At 51.9% G+C, this 22,880-nt stretch overlaps 1 protein-coding gene across 1 annotated transcript; it reads left to right on the top strand.

Moving 5' to 3' along the window:
• RXRB (retinoid X receptor beta) lies at positions 1–22,593 on the top strand. The gene is made up of 8 exons (XM_060230493.1): positions 1–222; positions 3,384–3,537; positions 4,725–4,904; positions 8,053–8,219; positions 8,493–8,622; positions 10,081–10,213; positions 13,432–13,523; positions 22,484–22,593. The coding sequence occupies exons 1-8, from the start codon at positions 91–93 to the stop codon at positions 22,591–22,593; spliced, it is 1,098 nt and encodes a 365-aa protein (XP_060086476.1). The 5' UTR covers positions 1–90.
• The last annotated feature ends 287 nt before the right edge of the window (positions 22,594–22,880 follow it).

Genomic DNA, 22,880 nt, shown 5'->3' with positions numbered 1-22,880 from the left:
AGCCCGGACAGTTCTCTCAGCTCGTCCCCTCCGCTGCAGGGCACAGAAACCTCCCCGCCGCCCGAGCCTTCGGCCCCCCTGCACCCTTCTATGATCGGCTCTGCCATGACCACCTCCCTCGGTGGGCTGGGTTCCCCCTTCCCCGTCATCAGCTCTTCGATGGGCTCCCCGGGCCTCCCGGCCACGCCCTCCATTGGCTACGGACCCGTCAGCAGCCCACAGGTAAGCAGACTCCCACCCTGGCCAGCTTGGGGGGGGGCGTGCTTGGGGAGGGGCTTCCTGAGCATGCCCATCAGGCCCGTTCATCGCTTCATAGAGCCAGTTTGGTGTAGTAGTGAATTGTGCAGGCTCTTATATGGGAGAACTGGTTTTGATTCCCCACTCCTCCACTTGCAGCTGCTGGAATGGCCTTGGGTCAGCCAGAGTTCTCTTATCTGGGAGAATCGGGTTTGATTCCCCACTCCTCCACTTGCAGCTGCTGGAATGGCCTTGGGTCAGCCAGAGCTCACTTATCTGGGAAAACCAGGTTTGATTCCCCACTCCTCCACTTGCAGCTGCTGGAATGGCCTTGGGTCAGCCATCGCTCACTTATATGGGAGAACCGGGTTTGATACCCCACTCCTCCACTTGCAGCTGCTGGAATGGCAATTAGTTAGCAAAAGCTCTTTTATCTGGGAGAACCGGGTATGATTCCCCACTCCTCCACTTGCAGCTGCTGGAATGGCCTTGGGTCAGCCAGAGCTCTCTTATCTGGGAGAACCGGGGTTGATTCCCCACTTCTCCACTTGCAGCTGCTGGAATGGCCTTGGGTCAGCCAGAGCTCTCTTATCTGAGAGAACCGGGTTTGATTCCCCACTCCTCCACTTGCACCTGCTGGAATCGCCTTGGGTCAGCCAGAGCTCTCTTATCTGGGAGAACCGGGTTTGATTCTCCACTCCTCCACTTGCACCTGCTGGAATGGTCTTGGGTCAGCCAGAGCTCTCTTATCTGGGAGAACCAGGGTTGATTCCCCACTCCTCCACTTGCACCTGCTGGAATGGCCTTGGGTGAGCCAGAGCTCTCTTATCTGGGAGAACCGGGGTTGATTCCCCACTCCTCCACTTGCACCTGCTGGAATGGCCTTGGGTGAGCCAGAGCTCTCTTATCTGGGAGAACCGGGGTTGATTCCCCACTCCTCCACTTGCAGCAGCTGGAATGGCCTTGGGTCAGCCAGAGCTCTCTTATCTGGGAGAACCAGGTTTGATTCCCCACTCCTCCACTTGCACCTGCTGGAATGGCCTTGGGTGAGCCAGAGCTCTCCTATCTGGGAGAACTGGATTTGATTCCCCACTCCTCCACTTGCAGCAGCTGTAACGGCCTTGGGTCTGCCATAGCTCTCTTATCTGGGAGAACCGGGTTTGATTCCGCACTCCTCCACTTGCAGCTGCTGGAACGGTCTTGGGTCAGCCATAGCTCTCTTACCTGGCAGAACCCGGTTTGATTCCCCACTGCTCCACTTGCAGCTGCTGGAATGGCCTTGGGTCAGCCATAGCTCTCTTATCTGGCAGAACCGGGTTTGATTCCCCACTCCTCCACTTGCAGCTTCTGGAACGGCCTTGGGTCAGCCATATCTCTCTTATCTGGGAGAACCGGGTTTGATTCCCCACTCCTCCACTTGCAGCTTCTGGAACGGTCTTGGGTCAGCCATATCTCTCTTATCTGGCAGAACCGGGTTTGATTCCCCACTCCTCCACTTGCAGCTTCTGGAACGGCTTTGGGTCAGCCATATCTCTCTTATCTGGCAGAACCGGGTTTGATTCCCCACTCCTCCGCTTGCAGCTTCTGGAACGGCCTTGGGTCAGCCATAGATCTCTTATCTGGGAGAACCGGGTTTGATTCCCCACTCCTCCACTTGCACCTGCTGGAATGGCCTTGGGTCAGCCAGAGCTCTCTTATCTGGGAGAACCGGGGTTGATTCCCCACTCCTCCACTTGCAGCAGCTGGAATGGCCTTGGGTCAGCCAGAGCTCTCTTATCTGGGAGAACCAGGTTTGATTCCCCACTCCTCCACTTGCACCTGCTGGAATGGCCTTGGATGAGCCAGAGCTCTCCTATCTGGGAGAACTGGATTTGATTCCCCACTCCTCCACTTGCAGCAGCTGTAACGGCCTTGGGTCTGCCATAGCTCTCTTATCTGGGAGAACCGGGTTTGATTCCGCACTCCTCCACTTGCAGCTGCTGGAACGGTCTTGGGTCAGCCATAGCTCTCTTATCTGGCAGAACCCGGTTTGATTCCCCACTGCTCCACTTGCAGCTGCTGGAATGGCCTTGGGTCAGCCATAGCTCTCTTATCTGGCAGAACCGGGTTTGATTCCCCACTTCTCCACTTGCAGCTTCTGGAACGGCCTTGGGTCAGCCATATCTCTCTTTTCTGGGAGAACCGGGTTTGATTCCCCACTCCTCCACTTGCAGCTTCTGGAACGGTCTTGGGTCAGCCATATCTCTCTTATCTGGCAGAACCGGGTTTGATTCCCCACTCCTCCACTTGCAGCTTCTGGAACGGCTTTGGGTCAGCCATATCTCTCTTATCTGGCAGAACCGGGTTTGATTCCCCACTCCTCCGCTTGCAGCTTCTGGAACGGCCTTGGGTCAGCCATAGATCTCTTATCTGGGAGAACCGGGTTTGATTCCCCACTCCTCCACTTGCAGCTTCTGGAACGGTCTTGGGTCAGCCATAGCTCTCTTATCTGGGAGAACGGGGTTTGATTCCCCACTCCTCCACTCGCAGCTGCTGGAATGGCCTTGGGTCAGCCATAGCTCTCTTATCTGGGAGAACCGGGTTGGATTCCCCACTCCTCCACTTGCAGCTTCTGGAACGGTCTTGGGTCAGCCATAGCTCTCTTATCTGGGAGAACGGGGTTTGATTCCCCACTCCTCCACTTGCAGCTTCTGGAACGGTCTTGGGTCAGCCATAGCTCTCTTATCTGGGAGAACGGGGTTTGATTCCCCACTCCTCCACTCGCAGCTGCTGGAATGGCCTTGGGTCAGCCATAGCTCTCTTATCTGGGAGAACCGGGTTGGATTCCCCACTCCTCCACTTGCAGCTTCTGGAACGGTCTTGGGTCAGCCATAGCTCTCTTATCTGGGAGAACGGGGTTTGATTCCCCACTCCTCCACTCGCAGCTGCTGGAATGGTCTTTGGTCAGCCAGAGCTCTCGTAAGAGTTGTCCTTGAAGTGCAGCTGCTGTAAGAGCACCCTCAGCCCCACGCACCACACAGGATGTCTTTGGGTTGGGGGGGCGGGAAGGTAAAGGAGATTGCGACTGTTCTGAGAGATTATGGGATGGAATATAAATCCAATATCATCTTCTTCTTCCTCCCTGCTTCCCTCCCCCCCCTCCCCAGATTAACTCCACGGTGAACCTCTCCGGGCTCCATTCTGTCAGCAGCTCGGACGACGTGAAGCCCCCGCTGGGCATGAGGGTGGTGTCCGGCCACGCCCACGGCAACATGATGCCCGGCAAGCGCCTCTGTGCCATCTGTGGCGACCGGTCGTCAGGTGCGCGGACGCGCTTGGAGCCAGGACCCAGCGTGTCAGGGTGCTCGGGGAGATGTGGGCCGGGGGGGCGAGTTTGGAGGGGGGCTCAGAGGAACAAGAGCGAGGCAGCCGGGGTCTTTGGAGGGGGTGATTCCTTCGTTAGTTATCGTACCGCCTTCAGGGGATCTGAAGATTGTCTGTCAGCTTGAAGTTGTAGCGCTTTTCGTGTTATACGCCACTAGGTGGCGAGCGAGGCTTGTTTTTAAGCAAAAACCCAAGGGGTCTTAGCGTCTGGACGGTACGAATTAGACATCCACTACGTATCAAACTTTATTCTACAAATTATTGTCCCAGTTTTCTTGATTTCTACCGTCTATAACTGTATGCAGTATCAAAATTCAAAAAAATATATGGAATTCATTAACCATGCACATCAAGATTATAGCAGTGCGCCAGTTGTACAAATACTTCGATGTATCACGTTTCCATTCTACCCCCCCCCCCCAATAACTTTCATTCAGAATACACGATTGCTGTTAAAAGTCCACAAATTCCCAGTAAAGGCACAAAAGACAAAAAGCGAATTCAGCCTTCGAGACGCCCATTCCGGGTATTCCTATCATACCTTCCTCGGTTTTCAGGCTGTTAAGTTGAAACCAATTTCAGTCCCTTCGTACACGGGCACTGAGTTCATTCCTTTTGAGACGAATGAAATGGGTTCTTTTGGCCCTTCGTTGGAAATTTGTGGGCTTAACAGCAATCTTGTATTAGGAATGTATGTTCTTGGGGGGACAACGGGGACGTGATACGTCGACGTGTTTGTACAGCTGGCGTACTGCTACAATTCTGATGTGCGTTAAATGAATTCTGCATATTTTTTGAATTTTGATATTGACTATAGTCGCATATGGTAGGAAGCAAGAACATTTCTAAGTTACTTGTATTATATTTAAATGGATTTCGATACTTCGCGGATGTCTAATTTGCATAGCCTGGTTTTTAAGGCAAGAGACGTTGCGGAGGTGGCTTGTTGCCTGCCTCTGCCTCCCACCCTGGTATTCCTTAGAGGTTGCCCTTCCCAATACTCGTCTGGCAGGATGGGGGGCTCTCCAGGTCGAGAGGGGGGTTGTGTGGGTCGCGGGGGGGGGAGCTGCTGTAAACCCGGCCGCTCAGTCCCTGCCTTCCTCCTGGCCTCCCTCGGTCCGCAGGGAAGCACTACGGGGTGTACAGTTGCGAAGGCTGCAAGGGGTTCTTCAAGCGCACCATCCGGAAGGACCTGACCTACACCTGCCGCGACAACAAGGACTGCGTCGTGGACAAGCGCCAGCGCAACCGCTGCCAGTACTGCCGCTACCAGAAATGCCTGGCCACCGGCATGAAGCGCGAAGGTAGCGGGCGGCGGGGGGGCGCAGCTAGGGCCAGCCCCCGGGGCGGGGTGGAGGGAGGCGGCCGGGCCACAGAGCCCCGAGTCTGATTCTCGGCGTGGGGAAGTCGGCAGGAACGCTTTCCTTTCAGCGGCCGGATCGAATCGGGGAGGAAGGATCGCGACTTCTGTCGCCTCCGCCTGCGAATGGGGCTGTGTGGCTCAGCCGGTAGGGCATCGGCTTGGCAGGCAGAAGCTCCCTGGTTCGATCCCCGGCATCGCCTGTTTGAAAGGAGATGATGGGAAAGTCCCTTTTGTGCCTTAAGACCCCGGAAAGCAGAGCGGGGCAGCCACATGGCAAGGGGTGAGGGGTGGGCAACAGCACCCACACACACTCCTCACTGTGTTTAGCAGGCTTGGAGCATTGGAAGAGAAAGCTCTGGGCAACGAAGGCCCCTCTCTGCTGGGGCCCTCGCAGGTGACGACATACGATGAGAGAGGTCATGCAGGAAGCCAGCAACCGGGGCTCGTTTTGTAGCAGGAGCTCCTTTGCATATTAGGCCACGCCCCCCCAGGTAGCCAATCCTCCAAGAGCTTTCAGGGCTCTTCTTACAAGGCCTGCTGTAAGCCCGTGGAGGATTGGCTACATCAGGGAGGCGTGGCCTAATATGCAAAGGAGTTCCTGCTCCCAAAAAAGCCCTGCCAAACAACATATAAATACCCAAAGGTTACTGTGGCCAAAATTACTAAAATGCATAGTTTATTACAAGAAGGACAGGCAAACTACAGAAATCATATTCACATAAAGACTTCTCAGTCCAATCCTTCTGAATACGAGTCATAGTACTCCTGTAGAATTCACAGTAAAAGGATAAAGGTAGTCCCCCTTGTAAGCACCAGTCGTTTCCGACTCTGGGGTGACGTCGCATCACAACGTTTTCACGGCAGACTTTTTACGGGGTGGTTTGCCATCGCACTCCCCAGCCGTCTACACCTTCCCCCCAGCAAGCTGGGAACTCGTTTGACTGACCTCGGAAGGATGGAAGGCCGAGTCAACCTGGAGCCGGCGACCTGAACCCGGCTTCCGCCGGGATCGGACTCAAGGTTGTGAGCAGAGAGCTCGGACTGCAGTACTGCAGCTTTACCACTCTGCGCCACAGGGCTCCTACATTTACTACAATAAGGACAAGCAAACCATAGACATAACATTCACATAAAGAATTCTCAGTCCTGTCCTTCGGAGTACGATTCCTAGTACTCCTGTAGAATTCACAGTATTCCTGAAGATGTCAATGTATTCCATGCATGTAGTAATGTTCAATCTCCATAAATCCTGTGAAAATATGCATGCAACAGGACAGCCAGTATTTAAGAACATAAGAGATGCCATGTTGGATCAGGCCAATGGCCCCTCCAGTCCAACACTCTGTGTCACATAAGAACATAAGAGAAGCCATGTTGGATCAGGCCAATGGCCCCTCCAGTCCAACACTCTGTGACACATAAGAACATAAGAGAAGCCATGTTGGATCAGGCCAATGGCCCCTCCAGTCCAACACTCTGTGACACATAAGAACATAAGAGAAGCCATGTTGGATCAGGCCAGTGGCCCATCCAGTCCAACACTCTGTGTCACAGAAGAACAGAAGAGAAGCCCTGTTGGATCAGGCCAATGGCCCCTCCAGTCCAACACTCTGTGTCACATAAGAACATAAGAGAAGCCCTGTTGGATCAGGCCAATGGCCCATCCAGTCCAACACTCTGTGTCACATAAGAACATAAGAGAAGCCCTGTTGGATCAGGCCAATGGCCCATCCAGTCCAACACTCTGTGTCACATAAGAACATAAGAGAAGCCCTGTTGGATCAGGCCAATGGCCCATCCAGTCCAACACCCTGTGTCACATAAGAACATAAGAGAAGCCCTGTTGGATCAGGCCAATGGCCCATCCAGTCCAACACCCTGTGTCACACAGTGGCCAATATGTGTGTGTGTATACACACACTGTGGCTAATAGCCACTGATGGACTTCTGCTTCATATTTTTATCCAATCCCCTCTTAAAGCTGGCTATTTCAATTCCTGCTTTAGTAATGCTTTACCTCAGGCATGGGATTATAATATTATTTCCATCCTTGAACATACAAACTTATACATAACCTTATGTTCCTGTGAATTTAGGGGGAGGTATTTGTGGGTTTCCTGCCTTGTGTGGGGGGTTAGACTAGATGATCCCTTCCAACTCTTTTGATTCAATGTTGGACTATTTATTCGCTTGGTTGTTTGTTTAGTAGATTGATATTCTGCCCTTTCCCATACGGGCTGAGGGCAGATTACAGTCATAACAAAACAGTTAAAATACAACAATAAGTTAGTAATATACAGTTAAATATACCATGATACACAATTAAAAGAACACAGCTCAGTAAAATAGACCCAGGCGGGGCAGGCACATTTCACAGATTTAAGGCCTGAGCCCGCTTCGGTGGGGTAGGGCGGGATATGAATCGAATGAAGTAATAAATAAAATAAGGCATCGCATTCGGCCCAGTGTGCGCCTTCCTACATACTTCTCGCACGCAAAACGCTCAAGTTGGCTCCGTTTGTCGCAAGAAGCCTTGTCCGTGTTTTAGTGATTTGGGGGACAGTAACCTTTGGGGGGGGGGTGTCGTCGGGGCCCTCTTCGAGCCAGGGCAGGGCGGCCGTTTGAGGGGGGAAGTCCCTCCCTAGGAAGCAGTGGCAGCGGTTGAACTCTGTGCTCGTCCTCCTCTCGCAACGGCGTCCCCCGCTGGTGCTTCCCCTCGGCCCCCGGGGCCGGGAGGGAGCAGCAGCGACGGGCGTTGCCTTGCTGGCCCCCACCCCCGTGAGGCGGCTCAGGCCGCTCTCCGTGCCCCTCTTGCCTTCGGGTGCCAGCTGCCGCCCTTGGGCAAGAGGGAGAGGCGGAGAGTGGCCCATGTCAGCCTGTCATCCCTGCCCTCTCTCTGGGCCACGTCCTTCGCCGGGAGGGGTGGGGAGTGTGTCTTCATCCAGCAGGCCTTTGGGCCTTTATGTGGGGCGGGGGCTGCCCTGTCTCTCTCGGGCCCCTTCCTCCTTTCTGGGGTGGCGTGGGGGAGCCGTCCTGTCTCTAACCCCCTCCTCTCTCCCCCCGCCCTCCCTCCCCCCCCGTGCGCCCAGCGGTGCAAGAGGAGCGCCAGCGCGGCAAAGACAAGGAAGGGGAGGGGGAGTTGGCCGGGGGCGGGGCCAACGAGGACATGCCGGTGGAGAAGATCCTGGAAGCCGAACTGGCCGTGGAGCAGAAGTCCGACCAGAGTGTGGACGGATCCGGCACGGGGGGCAGCTCGGTGAGTTGGGGGTGTGGTGCTGCGGGATCAGAACGCTCACCCCGGACCTTTGACGCCAGCGAGGTAAATACCGAAAGGGGAAGCCGGAATCCTTCGCGGGGTGGGTGGGTGGGGGGTGAGGGCACTGGCTGTGGGGGGGGGGGCCCACTCGCAGAGCAAGCAGCTCCAGTGAGCCGGGCAAGGGGAGGGGCGGGGGAAGGCGCCGGGGTGCGTGCGAGCCCCGCCCAAACGCGTGCCACCCACCTGCCCGTCTCCCTCTCCTCCCCCCTGCAGCCGAACGACCCCGTGACCAACATCTGCCAGGCGGCTGACAAGCAGCTCTTCACGCTCGTGGAGTGGGCCAAGCGCATCCCCCACTTCTCCGAGCTGCCCCTCGACGACCAGGTCATTCTGCTGCGGGCCGGTGAGTCCCAGGGGCGGGGGGGGGTGCCTCTTGCTGCTGAGAGGGCTGGCCCAGAATCTTGGAGTCTAAAGGGATCTCCGGGGTCATCTAGCCCAACCCCCTGCACAATGCAGGAAACTCACAAACACCTCCCCCTAAATTCACAGGACCTTCATTGCTGTCAGATGGCCATCTAGCCTCTGTTGAAAAACCTCCAGGGAAGGAGAGCCCACCACCTCCCGAGGAAGCCTGTTCTACTGAGGAACTGATCTAACGGTCAGGAATCCTAGAGTTGGAAGGGACCTCCAGGATCATCTAGTCCAACCCCCTGCACAATGCTGGCCATCTAGCCTCTGTTGAGAAACCTCCAAGGGAGGAGAGCCCACCACCTCCCAAGGAGGAAGCCTGTTCCACTGAGGAACCGCTCTAATGGTCAGGAATCCTAGAGTTGGAAGGGACCTCTAAGGTCATCTAGTCCAACCTCCTGCACAACGCAGGAAACTCACAAACGCCTCCCTCTAAATTCACAGGATCTTCATTGCTGTCTTAAGCCTGTGCTTAAAAATCTCCAAAGAAGGAGAGCCCACCACCTCCCGAGGAAGCCTGTTCCACTGAGGAACCGCTCTAATGGGCAGGAATCCTAGAGTTGGAAGGGACCTCCAGGATCATCTAGTCCAACCCCCCCCCCCTGCACAATGCAGGAAACTCACAGACACCTCCCCCTAAATTCACAGGACCTTCATTGCTGTCAGATGGCCATCTAGCCTCTGTTGAAAAACCTCCAAGGAAGGAGAGCCCAACACCTCCCGAGGAGGAAGCCTGTTCCACTGAGGAACTGCTCTGTTAAGAAATTCTTCCTAACATTTACCCAGGAACTTTTTTGATTTAATTTCAACCCATTAGTTCTAATCCAGTTTCCTGGAGTCATAAAAAACAACTCTGCCAAGGCTTTTTTTCTATCAGGAACTCCTTTGCATATTAGGCTCCCCGTCCCCCCGATGTAACCAATTCTCCAGGAGCTTACAGTAAGACCTGTAAGAAGAGCCCTGTAAGCTCTTGGAGGATTGGCTTCATCAGGAAGGAGCTCCTGCTACAATAAAAACCCTGAACTCTGCATTGTCCTCTAGTCTATAGGACTTGAAGATGGTGATCCTATCACCTCTCAGCCGCCTCCTCTCCAGGCTTAACATCCCCAGCTCCTTCAACTTTCCCTCATAAGACTTGGTCTCCAGAGCCCTCACCATCTTCGTCGCCCTCCTCTGGACCCCTTCCAGCTTGTCTGGATCCGTCTTAAATCGTGGTGCCCAAAACTGAACACAATTCTCCAAGTGAGGTCTAACCGGAGCAGAGTAAAGCGATACCATCACTTTGTCCACTCTGGACACTATACTTCAGTCGATACAGCCCAAAATTGCATTGGCCTCGTTAGCTGCCGCGTCACGCTGCTGACTCGGGGTCAAATTCCTGCTCTCTCGGCAGGCTGGAACGAACTGCTGATCGCCTCCTTCTCCCACCGCTCCATCTCGGTGAAGGATGGGATCCTGCTGGCCACGGGGCTCCACGTCCATCGCAACAGTGCCCACAGTGCCGGCGTGGGCGCCATCTTTGACAGGTGCCACAGCGGGGGGGGGGAGGGGAGGAAGAGGAGCTAGGGGGCTTCCCCACTGTGAAGAGAGGGGGTTAATCCAACGTTGGAGCCGGCTTGAGAGGCAATTTGGTGTAGTGGTGAAGTGTGCGGACTCTTACCTGGGTGAACCGGGTTTGATTCCCCACTCCTCCACTTGCAGCTGCTGGAGTGGCCTTGGGTCAGCCAGAGCTCTCTTATCTGGGAGAACCGGGTTTGATTCCCCACTCCTGCACTTGCACCTGCTGGAATGGCCTTGGGTCAGCCAGAGCTCTCTTATCTGGGAGAACCGGGTTTGATTCCCCACTCCTCCACTTGCAGCTGCTGGAATGGCCTTGGGTCAGCCAGAGCTCTCTTATCTGGGAGAACCGGGTTTGATTCCCCACTCCTCCACTTACACCTGCTGGAATGGCCTTAGGTCAGCCAGAGCTCTCTTGTCTGGGAGAACCGGGTTTGATTCCCCACTCCTGCACTTGCACCTGCTGGAATGGCCTTGGGTCAGCCATAGCTCTCTTATGTGGGAGAACCAGGTTTGATTCCCCACTCCTCCACTTGCACCTGCTGGAATGGCCTTGGGTCAGCCATAGCTCTCTTATCTGGGAGAACCGGGTTTGATTCCCCACTCCTCCACTTGCACCTGCTAGGATGGCCTTGGGTCAGCCAGAGCTCTCTTATCTGGGAGAACCGGGTTGGATTCCCCACTCCTCCACTTGCACCTGCTGGAATGGCCTTGGGTCAGCCATAGCTCTCTTATCTGCGAGAATGGGGTTGCATTCCCCACTCCTCCACTTGCACCTGCTGGAATGGCCTTGGGTCAGCCAGAGCTCTCTTATCTGGGAGAACCGGGTTGGATTCCCCACTCCTCCACTTGCACCTGCTGGAATGGCCTTGGGTCAGCCAGAGCTCTCTTAACTGCAAGAATGGGGTTGGATTCCCCAGTCCTCCACTTGCACCTGCTGGAATAGCCTTGGGTCAGCCAGAGCTCTCTTATCTGGGAGAACCGGGTTGGATTCCCCACTCCTCCACTTGCAGCTGCTGGAATGGCCTTGAGTCAGCCATAGCTCTCTTATCTGGGAGAACCGGGTTGGATTCCCCACTCCTCCACTTGCACCTGCTGGGATGGCCTTGGGTCAGCCAGAGCTCTCTTATCTGGGAGAACCGGGTTTGATTCCCCACTCCTCCACTTGCACCTGCTGGGATGGCCTTGGGTCAGCCAGAGCTCTCTTATCTGGGAGAACCGGGTTTGATTCCCCACTCCTGCACTTGCACCTGCTGGAATGGCCTTGGGTCAGCCATAGCTCTCTTATGTGGGAGAACCAGGTTTGATTCCCCACTCCTCCACTTGCACCTGCTGGAATGGCCTTGGGTCAGCCATAGCTCTCTTATCTGGGAGAACCGGGTTTGATTCCCCACTCCTCCACTTGCACCTACTGGGATGGCTTTGGGTCAGCCAGAGCTCTCTTATCTGGGAGAACCGGGTTGGATTCCCCACTCCTCCACTTGCAGCTGCTGGAATGGCCTTGGGTCAGCCAGAGCTCTCTTATCTGGGAGAACCGGGTTTGATTCCCCACTCCTCCACTTGCAGCTGCTGGAATGGCCTTGGGTCAGCCATAACTCTGGCAGATGTCCTTGAAAGGGCAGCTGCTGTGAGAGCCCTCTCCAGCCCCACCCACCTGACAGGGTATCTGTTGCGGGGGAGGAGCGGAAAGGAGATTGTAGGCCGCTCTGAGCCTCTGTCCTTGAAAGGGCAGCTTCTGGGAGAGCCCTCTCAGCCCCACCCACCTCACAGGGTATCTGTTGTGGGAGAAGAAGGGAAAGGAGATTGTAGGCCACTCTGAGTCTCTGTCCTTGAAAGGGCAGATGCTGTGAGTGCCCTCTCAGCCCCACCCAACTCACAGGGTGTCTGTTGTGGGGGAGGAAGGGAAAGGAGATTGTAGGCCGCTCTGAGATTCTGTCCTTGAAAGGGCAGCTTCTGGGAGAGCTCTCTCAGTCCCACCCACCTCACAGGGTGTCTGTTGTGGGGGAGGAAGGGAAAGGAGATTGTAAGCCGCTCTGAGTCTCTGTCCTTGAAAGGGCAGCTGCTGTGAGAGCCCTCTTGGCCCCACCCACCTCACAGGGTGTCCGTTGTGGGGGAGGAAGGGAAAGGAGATTGTAGGTCACTCTGAGACTGTCCTTGAAAGGGCAGATGCTGTGAGAGCCCTCTCAGCCCCACCCACCTCACGGAGTCTGTTCTGGGGGAAGGAGATAAAGGAGATTGTAGGCCGCTCTGAGACTGTTTTTGAAAGGGCAGCTTGTGGGAGAGCTCTCTCAGCCCCACCCACCTCACAGTGTGTCTGTTGTGTGGGAGGAAGGGGAAGGAGATTGTAGGCCACTCTGAGTTTCTGTCCTTGAAAGGGCAGCTTCTGGAAGAGCTCTCTCAGCCCCACCCACCTCACAGGGTGTCTGTTGTGTGGGAGGAAGATAAAGGAGATTGTGAGCCACTCTGAGATTGTGAGATTCAGAGTGGAGGGCAGGATATATATATATATATAATAGAGCCAGTTTGGTGTAGTGGTTAAGTGGGCGGACTCTTATCTGGGAGAACGGGGTTGGATTCCCCACTCCTCCATTTGCAGCTGCTGGCATAGCCTTGGGTCAGCCATGGCTCTGGCAGAGGTTGTCCTTAAAAGGGCAGCTGCTGTGAGAGCTCTCTCAGCCCCACCCGCCTCACAGGGTGTCTGTTGTGGGGGAGGAAGGGAAAGGAGATTGTGAGCCACTCTGAGATTGTGAGATTCAGAGTGGAGGGCAGGATATATATATATATATATAATAGAGCCAGTTTGGTGTAGTGGTTAAGTGGGCGGACTCTTATCTGGGAGAACGGGGTTGGATTCCCCACTCCTCCATTTGCAGCTGCTGGCATAGCCTTGGGTCAGCCATGGCTCTGGCAGAGGTTGTCCTTAAAAGGGCAGCTGCTGTGAGAGCCCTCTCAGCCCCACCCGCCTCACAGGGTGTCTGTTGTGGGGGAGGAAGGGAAAGGAGATTGTGAGCCGCTGTGTGAGACTCTGAGATTCGGAGTGGAGGGCGGGATATAACTCCAATATCGCCTCCTTCTTCCTTGACCCCCCTCCCAGTAATGCGTCCATGCCCGGGAGCGTCTCTGTGCTTTCGCTAGCTGACTGTCTCCCCCCCCCCCCTTTCCCCCCAATCCGGGGTCTTCTCTGCAGGGTGTTGACAGAGCTGGTGTCAAAGATGCGGGACATGCGGATGGACAAGACAGAGCTGGGCTGCCTGCGCGCCATCATCCTCTTCAACCCCGGTGAGAGGGGGAAGGGATCCAGCAGAGGGTCCTTGCCACGGCGGGGGAGAGGGGGGGGGTGTCTCTGTTCGTTCTTGGCAGCCGGCCTGTGTCTGCTCTCCACCAGCCTTTCCCACCTATCCGTTGAATGGGTTGTGCTCAGTGTCCCTTCTACCGAAACAAAAGCAACTCTGCCCAAACAATTGCAAGTGGCCTCTACCATACCATACCAAACCTTTAATGGCATAATAGAATCAAATAAAAATGCGCAGAATATAAAAATTTAAATGTTGGAGATAAAATCGAAATGAAACCGAGCTTGCAGATGCATGCAAACATGGTCAGAATTAAATTTTAAGGATGTCGGCCAGAAATTTTGCCACAGCCTCGCTAACCACCCCCTCAGTATCTCTCTCTCGGCTTGGCTTCGCGAACGAAGATTCAAGAAGGGTGCAGTAGTCCACGTCTGCTGCAGGCTCGCTGGTGGCTGACAAGACCAATGCGGGACAGGCAGGTCCGGCCACAGTGGCTGCAGGGAAAAGTCTGATTTGTCTCAGTATCACTCAGTAGATAATACAGTATCACTCAATAGATAATAACAGGGTGGCAGAATAGACAAATCTGGGGGAAAAGAAAGCTTGCCAAATAAATCTTTGGGGGGGTTGTGGGAAAAAGAACAATCAAACAATATATGCTGGATTGAGTCAGGGGTATTCGCTCCACAGGAGCAAAGTCTGTCGGCTAAAGGGACTCGCTGATATCTCCCTTGTAAAACTTTGGAGGGAAACGCATTTAGTCTAGCCAGCATAAATGCCCTGCAATGATTTGGAGTGGTTAAGTCTGATAGATAGTTGGGCATTTTGCCACAGAAAGCATTGAGACCTAAGGAAGCTGGAGAGCAAATATAAGGGTCTGTTGGCCGTAATTTCGTTTCCTCCGATTCCCACAGTCTCAGTTTAATACATCTGAAGATATATGACTCATCAGTTGTGCTCAGTTTCTCTTCTACCGAAACAAAAGCAACTGTGCCCAAACAATTGCAAACAGTCTCTATTTCATTAGGAATATATATATACACAGATAAGAACATAAGAGAAGCCATGTTGGATCAGGCCAACGGCCCATCCAGTCCAACACTCTGTGTCACACAGTGGCAAAAATTTTTATATATACACTCACACTGTGGCTAATAGCCACTGATGGACCTGTGCTCCATATTTTTATCTAAACCCCTCTTGAAGGTGGCTATGCTTGAGGCCGCCACCACCTCCTGTGGCAGTGAATTCCACATGTTAATCACCCCTTGGGTGAAGAAGTGCCCTTTTATCCGTTTTAACCTATCTGCTCAGCAATTTCATCGAATGCCCACGAGTTCTTGTATTGTGGAAAAGGGAGAAAAGGACTTCTTTCTCTACTTTCTCCATCCCATGCATTATCTTGTAAACCTCTATCATGTCACCCCGCAGTCGACGTTTCTCCAAGCTAAAGAGTCCCAAGCGTTTCAACCTTTCTTCATAGGGAAAGTGCTCCAGCCCTTTAATCATTCTAGTTGCCCTTTTCTGGACTTTCTCCAATGCTATAATATCCTTTTTGAGATACCCGTATGAACAATATATTCTACAAGGAGTAGGTTCTAGGACAGTAAAGTCCATAAATTCATGTGGCAACAGAATTGCTCCTGAGTAGCTGAGGAACCAGATACCCCTCAAAAGAAGGCTCCAAAGGTTGAGATATCCTTACCGTGCCTGTCTGCTTCTTGGTAGCGCCCCGTGGCGCAGAGTGGTAAAGCAGCAGCACTGTGCTCTGAACTCTCTGCTCATGACCTGAGTTCGATTCCGGCGGAAGCTGGTTTCAGGTAGCCGGCTCCAGGTCGACTCAGCCTTCCATCCTTCCGAGTTTGGTAAAGTGAGTCCTCAGCTTGCTGGGGGGGAAGTGTAAAAGACTGGGGAAGGCAACGGCAAACCACCCTGTAAAAAGTCTACGGTGAAAACCTTGTGAAAGCAACGTCACCCCAGAGTCGGAAACGACTGGTGCTGGCACAGGGGACTACCTTTACCTTTAAGAAAATTGTAAGAGCCCCGTGGTGCAGAGTGGTAAAGCTGCAGAACTGCAGTCGGAGCCCTCTGCTCATGACATGAGTTCGATCCCAGCAGAAGCTGGGTTCAGGTAGCCGGCTCCAGGTTGACTCAGCCTTCCATCCTTCCGAGGCCGGTCACAGGAGTACCCAGCTTGCTGGGGCAAAAGCGGAGAGGACTGGGGAAAGCAAGGGCAAACCACCCCGTCAAAAGTCCGCCATGAAAATGTTGTGAAAGCAACGTCACCCCAGAGTCGGAAACGACCGGTGCTTGCACAGGGGTCCTTTCCTTTCCTTTCCACTTCTTGGTACACGTTTCACATCAAGATGCCTTCTCGTAGAGCCAGTCCTGTTCTTAAAAAATGCAACACTACAGGTTACGCGCAAACTGCCATCTAAAATTATATAATGTCAGAACCAATAGGCATACACACATACCTGAATGAAATTTTTAACAGAAATATTTCTCCACTGATGGCGAGCTATGTCTTCACACAACTTACACAAAAGGCACAGCTCATGACGCCAACCACAGCTACCCCCAAACGTTTTTGATTTTAGAGAGAATTTGGACCCTCCAACTTATTTTTTAATGGACTTAGTAAACTTGATTATAGGGAAAAAAAATTCGATATGGCAGTGATTCGTACCTACCAAAAAAAGGCGTGGCGATGGGAAGTGCCTTTGCCCCTTCAATTTCTTGTCTTTTTATGTCCATTCTGGAGTCCACATACTATGTTGCATTTTTAAGAACAGGACTGGCTCTACGAGAAGGCATCTTGATGTGAAACGTGTACCAAGAAGTGGACAGGCTTGTTAAGGATATATCAACCTTTGGAGCCATCTTTTGGGGGAATCTGGTTCCTCAACTACGCAGGAGCAATTTTGTTGCCACATGAATTTATAAGAACATAAGAGAAGCCCTGTTGGATCAGGCCAATGGCCCCTCCAGTCCAACACTCTGTGTCACATAAGAACATAACAGAAGCCATGTTGGATCAGGCCAATGGCCCATCCAGTCCAACACTCTGTTTCACATAAGAACATAAGAGAAGCCCTGTTGGATCAGGCCAATGGCCCCTCCAGTCCAACACTCTTGTGTCACATAAGAACATAAGAGAAGCCCTGTTGGATCAGGCCAATGGCCCCTCCAGTCCAACACTCTGGGTCACATAAGAACATAAGAGAAGCCCTGTTGGATCAGGCCAATGGCCCCTCCAGTCCAACACTCTTGTGTCACATAAGAACATAAGAGAAGCCATGTTGGATCAGGCCAATGGCCCCTCCAGTCCAACACTCTGGGTCACATAAGAACATAAGAGAAGCCATGTTGGACGAGGCCAATGGCCCATCCAGTCCAACACTGTGTCACATAAGAGAAGCCATGTTGGATCAGGCCAATGGCCCCTCCAGTCCAACACTCTGTGTCACATAAGAACATAAGAGAAGCACTGTTGGATCAGGCCAGTGGCCCGTCCAGTTCAGCACTCTGTGTCACATAAGAACATAAGAGAAGCCGTGTTGGATTAGGCCAATGGCCCATCCAGTCCAACACTCTGTGTCACACAGTGGCCAATATATGTATGTGTGTGTATATACACACACACATATACATACACACGCGCATATATATATATATATATATATATATATATATATATATATATATATATATATATATATATATTGTGGCTAATAGCCACTGATGGACCTCTGCTCCGTATTTTTATCCAATTCCCTTAAAGCTGGCTATGCTTGTAGCCGCCACCACCTCCTGTGGCAGTGAATTCCACATGTTAATCACCCTTTGGGTGAAGAAGTACCTCCTTTTATCCGTTTTAACCTGGCTGCTCAGCAATTTCATTGAATGCCCACGAGTTCTTGTATTGTGAGAAAGGGAGAAAAGGACTTCTTTCTCTACTTTCTCCATCCCATGCATAATCTTGTAAACGTCTATAATGTCACCCCGCAGTCGACGTTTCTCCAAGCTAGAGTCCCAAGCGTTTTAACACCTTTCTTCATAGGGAAAGTGTTCCAACCCTTGAATCATTCTAGTTGCCCTTTTCTGCACTTTTCCCAATGCTATAATATCCTTTTTGAGGTGAGGTGACCAGAATTGTACACAGTATTCCAAATGAGACCGCACCATCGATTTATACTGGCTGACAAGTCAACGGCAATGAAATACAAAATTCGTCAGTAATATTTTACAAAATAAACATTTAAAATCAGCAAAGTGCACAGCGTACAACGATTATTCCCCGTTCTCTTATAATCCTCCTCTTGTCTCTCAAATCTAAACGCTCCCAGAAGAAATTTCACAACTGAGACTGCAATGGTTAGATCAGAGCCCCCAGGCAAAAGCTGCAGCTTATTTGCCACGGGCCGATCAGTGGGTCGATATAAACTGCCTTCTTAAGGAGTTATACCTTTTGGCAAGCAAAAAACCCACACGTTCTACAGTTTCATCAGAGCCGGATCCACAACCACACGATCTCTCAGAATAGGGCTGTCAATGCCGGGCCCTGGGGAAAGAAACGTTATCCGGGACAGGAACTGGTAAGCTCCGGGTCGGTGCGTCCTGACTGCAGGGCCCTGGGGTGCAGAGGAAAACCCACATGGCTGGACGTTGGGGAGCCGGCAGTGCAATAGGGCGGACGCTCCGGCACCCTGACGGAGAATCGCCTGCACCTCCCCACGGGCAAACGCTGAGCCCTGCGGCCATCCGAGGCAACATCCCCAGAACGACAGGCCAAGGGGGGAGGTATAAATCCGGACTCAGTGGCTCCCAATTTACCAGTCCCTGAAGCGAAGGGGTTTTGCTTGACTGCTGCAGGTGAGGCTGCCCCTTGTCCGTGCCGAAGCTGCTATTGGAGTGGCTCCTCTCCCCCCCACCCCCCCATCAGCCTTCCGTTCCCTCCTTTGCTCACAGGCGGTATAACAGCTCTGGACAGGCCAGTTCTGCCCCCCCCCCTCCCCGAGGCCTTACGTTTAACTTAAATTTTTCAATTTATACCCCGCCCTATCCCGCAAGCGGGCTCTGGGCACCTTACAGCATTAAAACGCATCGCTTCAAAACGTCTTCGCCCCGCAGTAAAACCTCAAATGATTAACTGGGCAATTAATGTAAATAAGGAAATACAAATGGATACATGGGAGTATCTTTGGAAGAACTCGATGAAAATATCAACATGTCAGAGTATTAAAGAACTGTTTTAAGATGATGTGCAGGTGGTATATGACTCCGAAAAAACTGGCAAAGATGAGTAAAAAGATGTCAGATAGATGTTGGAAATGCAAGAAACATGAAGGTTCTTTTTATCATAAGAACATAATAAGAACATAAGAGAAGCCATGTTGGATCAGGCCAACGGCCCATCAAGTCCAACCCTCTGTGTCACACAGTGGCAAAAAATGTTATATACACACATACACTGTGGCTAATAGCCACTGATGGACCTGTGCTCCATATTTTTATCTAAACCCCTCTTGAAGGTGGCTATACTTGTGGCCGCCACCACCTCCTGTGGCAGTGAATTCCACATGTTAATCACCCTTTGGGTGAAGAAGTACTTCCTTTTATCCGTTTTAACCTGTCTGCTCAGCAATTTCATCGAATGCCCACGAGTTCTTGTATTGTGAGAAAGGGAGAAAAGTACTTCTTTCTCTACTTTCTCCATTCCATGCATTATCTTGTAAACCTCTATCATGTCACCCCGCAGTCGACGTTTCTCCAAGCTAAAGAGTCCCAAGCGTTTCAACCTTTCTTCATAGGGAAAGTGCTCCAGCCCTTTAATCATTCTAGTTGCCCTTCTCTGCACCTTCTCTAAAGCTATAATAAACTTTTTGAGGTGCGGCGACCAGAACTGCACACAGTACTCCAAATGAGACCGCACCATCGATTTATACAGGGGCATTATGATACTGGCTGATTTGTTTTCAATTCCCTTCCTAATAATTCCCAGCATGGCATTGGCCTTTTTTATTGCAAACGCACACTGTCTTGACACTTTCAGTGAGTTATCTATCATGACCCCAAGATCTCTCTCTTGATCAGTCTCTGCCAGTTCACACCCCATCAACTTGTATTTGTAGCTGGGATTCTTAGCTATGTGGTGGACTTGTGAAAAAACGTTTTGATACAACAAGAAATATCTAGAATTTTGGGATATGACTTTAAGAAAGTTGCAGAGACTTTTTTTGTTGGGATTACAAATGGAAAAATTTCCAAAAGAAGATAGAACTCTAATTTGGTACTTGCTCTCAGCTGCTAGGACATTGTATGCGCAGTTGTGGAAGCGAGAAAAAATACCAGAGAAAGGGGATTGGATCGTGAAAGTTTTATTGTAGAGTGAGATGGACAAACTAACAAGAACTTTAAGAGATTATGATTTGGAAGTGCTTAAAAGGGAGTGGAAGAAATTTAGAGGATATATAGAGAAAGAGTGGAATGTAAAAAGGACATTGGACAATTTTTTAATAATGAGTATGAGAAAAGGGAGAAATTGAACTTTGATTGGTTAAGGGTACCTTTATAAGTGAACTTAAGTATATAAGTTTGGCGGGAGTCTAGTAACGGAGGGAGGGGGGGATCGGAAAATATCATATGGGTTAGGGATAGTAGTGATATAAGCAGACATTGTTACCGTATGTTATTAATAAAATTGTTTAAAATAAAAACGTCGTCGCCCCAAAAACGTGGATCAGATTTGAGAGCGGTAGTCGGCACAACAAACCACACCACGCCGTGTAGGCTGGAAGCTTTCATCGCAGCTTGCGCACCTCGATGGTCAGGTGCTGGATGCTGAGAGAGCGATAGCTTCATAGGACGCCCGCTGGATCAAGTAAACACCTGGTGGAAGAACTCCGTCTTAGAGGCCCTGCGGAACTTACATAGGTCTCGCAGGGCCCGGATCCCCAGCAGGAGTTCATTCCGCCAGGTAGGGGGCCCAGACCGAAAAGGCCCTGACCCTTGTCAAAGCCAGAAGGCCCTGGGGATCACAAGAAGATGTTGTGTAGCTGACTGCAGTGCCCTGGGGGTGGGGGCTCATATGGGGAGAGGCGGTCCCGAAGATATGCAAGGCCCAGGTTGTAAAGCTGCTCCACAGCTTAGAGCAGGGGTGTCAAACTCATTCGTTATGAGGACCGGATCTGAGACCTTGTCGGGCAGGGCCCATGCGTGTCATAGAATGTAATAACAAGCAGTGGAGATATAAACTTTATAAAGGACACAGGCAAATGCAATTAAAGAATTTATTTTTTAAAGCTAAAATATGCTTAAAAGATTAGCACTCCTGCAGTGTTTTGTTTATTTGACAGTTTTTGATAACCGATACCTCTTGCTCTGAATTATTGCATCAGAAACTGGAGACAGTGTCTGTGCTGTAGCAATTTGACTATGCTATTCAGGTGTGTGTGTGTAAGTGGCAAACCTACTTTTTGCTCTATTGACGTTCGCTGCAGAAATCTCATGGTCAATGCTCTGAGCCTAAGACCGAGGGGAAAACATGAAACGGCTGGGCATTGCGAGCTTTTGTACATGAGTTGCTTCGCGTGCTGGTCAATCAATGGAGAAAATAGAGACTTTGCTCTGTAGCTTTTGTGCAGTTGAGCAAGTCTGGCAAAGCAAGCTGTGATGCAGAAGGAAGCAAGAGAGAGAGAAGGAAGCGGATGATAGTTACGTTGCTCGTGGACCAGTTAGAAGCCCTCCAGGGGCCTGATCTGGCCCTCGGGCTCCACATTTGACATCCATGGCTTAGCAGGAGCGTTGGGTGTGCTAACTCAGTGGTCCCCAACCTTTTTGGCACCAGGGACGATTTTTCCACAGATCGGCGGGGTGTGTGTGTGTGTGATGGCTTTGGGATGATACAATTGTGCGCTTTATTTTGGTGTGTTCATTATGTGTGCAGACTCTTATCTGGGAGAACCGGGTTGGATTCCCCACTCCTCCACTTGCAGCTGCTGGAATGGCCTTGGGTCAGCCAGAGCTCTCTTATCTGGGAGAACCGGGTTTGATTCCCCACTCCTCCACTTGCACCTGCTGGAATGGTCTTGGGTCAGCCAGAGCTCTCTTATCTGGGAGAACCGGGGTTGATTCCCCACTCCTCCACTTGCAGCTGCTGGAATGGCCTTGGGTCAGCCAGAGCTCTCTTATCTGGGAGAACCGGGTTTGTTTCCCCACTCCTCCACTTGCAGCTGCTGGAATGGCCTTGGGTCAGCCATAGCTCTCTTATTTGAGAGAACCAGGTTTGATTCCCCACTCCTCCACTTGCAACTGCTGGAATGGCCTTGGGTCAGCCATAGCTCTCTTATCTGGGAGAACTGGGTTTGATTCCTTGCTCCTCTACTTGCACCCGCTAGCATGGCCTTGGGTCAGCCATAGCTCTCTTATCTGGGAGAACCGGGTTTGATTCCCCACTCCTCCCCTTGCGGCTGCTGGAATGGCCTTGGGTCAGCCAGAGCTCTCTTATCTGGGAGAACGGGGTTTGATTCCCCACTCCTCCACTTGCAGCTGCTGGAATGGCCTTGGGTCAGCCATAGCTCTCTTATCTGGGAGAACCGGGTTTGATTCCCCACTCCTCCACTTGCAGCTGCTGGAATGGCCTTGGGTCAGCCATAGCTCTGGCAGAGGTTGTCCTTGAAAGGGCAGCTGCTGTGCGAGACCTCTCAGCCCCACCCACCTCACAGGGTGTCTGTTGTGGGGGAGGAAGATAAAGGAGATGGTGAGCTTCTCTGAGATTCAGAGTGGAAAGCAGGATATAAATCCAATGTCTTCTTTTTCTTATTATCATTCTTATATTGTAATGTATAATGAAATAATTATACAACTCACGGCCCGGTTGCTAACAGGCCACAGACCGGGGGTTGGGAACCCGTGTGCTAACTCACCTCTTTCCCCTCCACCCAGATGCCAAAGGGCTCTCGAACCCGGGAGACGTGGAGCTGCTACGGGAGAAGGTTTATGCCTCACTGGAGTCCTACTGCAAACAGAAGTACCCAGAACAGCAGGGCAGGTAGGCCTCCCGGGGCATGGGGCTGAGTGGGAAACAAGAACTTGGGGTAGGTGAGGGGGGCAGGGGGCTTAAATCCATGGGTCAGGGCTCCGTGGCAGAGTGTCCCCTTTGCACATGGAAGTATCCCAGCATCCTCCCTGCTCTGAAAAAAAGAATAACTTTATTGAATGACAGAGACAGCAGTCAATGCACAGTAAATCAGCTTATAAGAGTTACGGAGGATGTTATAGCATTGGAGAAAGTCCAGAAAAGGGCAACTAGAATGATTAAAGGGCTGGAACACTTTCGCTA

The sequence above is a fragment of the Heteronotia binoei genome, unplaced genomic scaffold (genome assembly GCF_032191835.1).
Source record: "Heteronotia binoei isolate CCM8104 ecotype False Entrance Well unplaced genomic scaffold, APGP_CSIRO_Hbin_v1 ptg001559l, whole genome shotgun sequence".
Classification (NCBI taxonomy): domain Eukaryota; kingdom Metazoa; phylum Chordata; class Lepidosauria; order Squamata; family Gekkonidae; genus Heteronotia; species Heteronotia binoei.
This window is presented reverse-complemented; position numbering and strand designations above follow the sequence as displayed.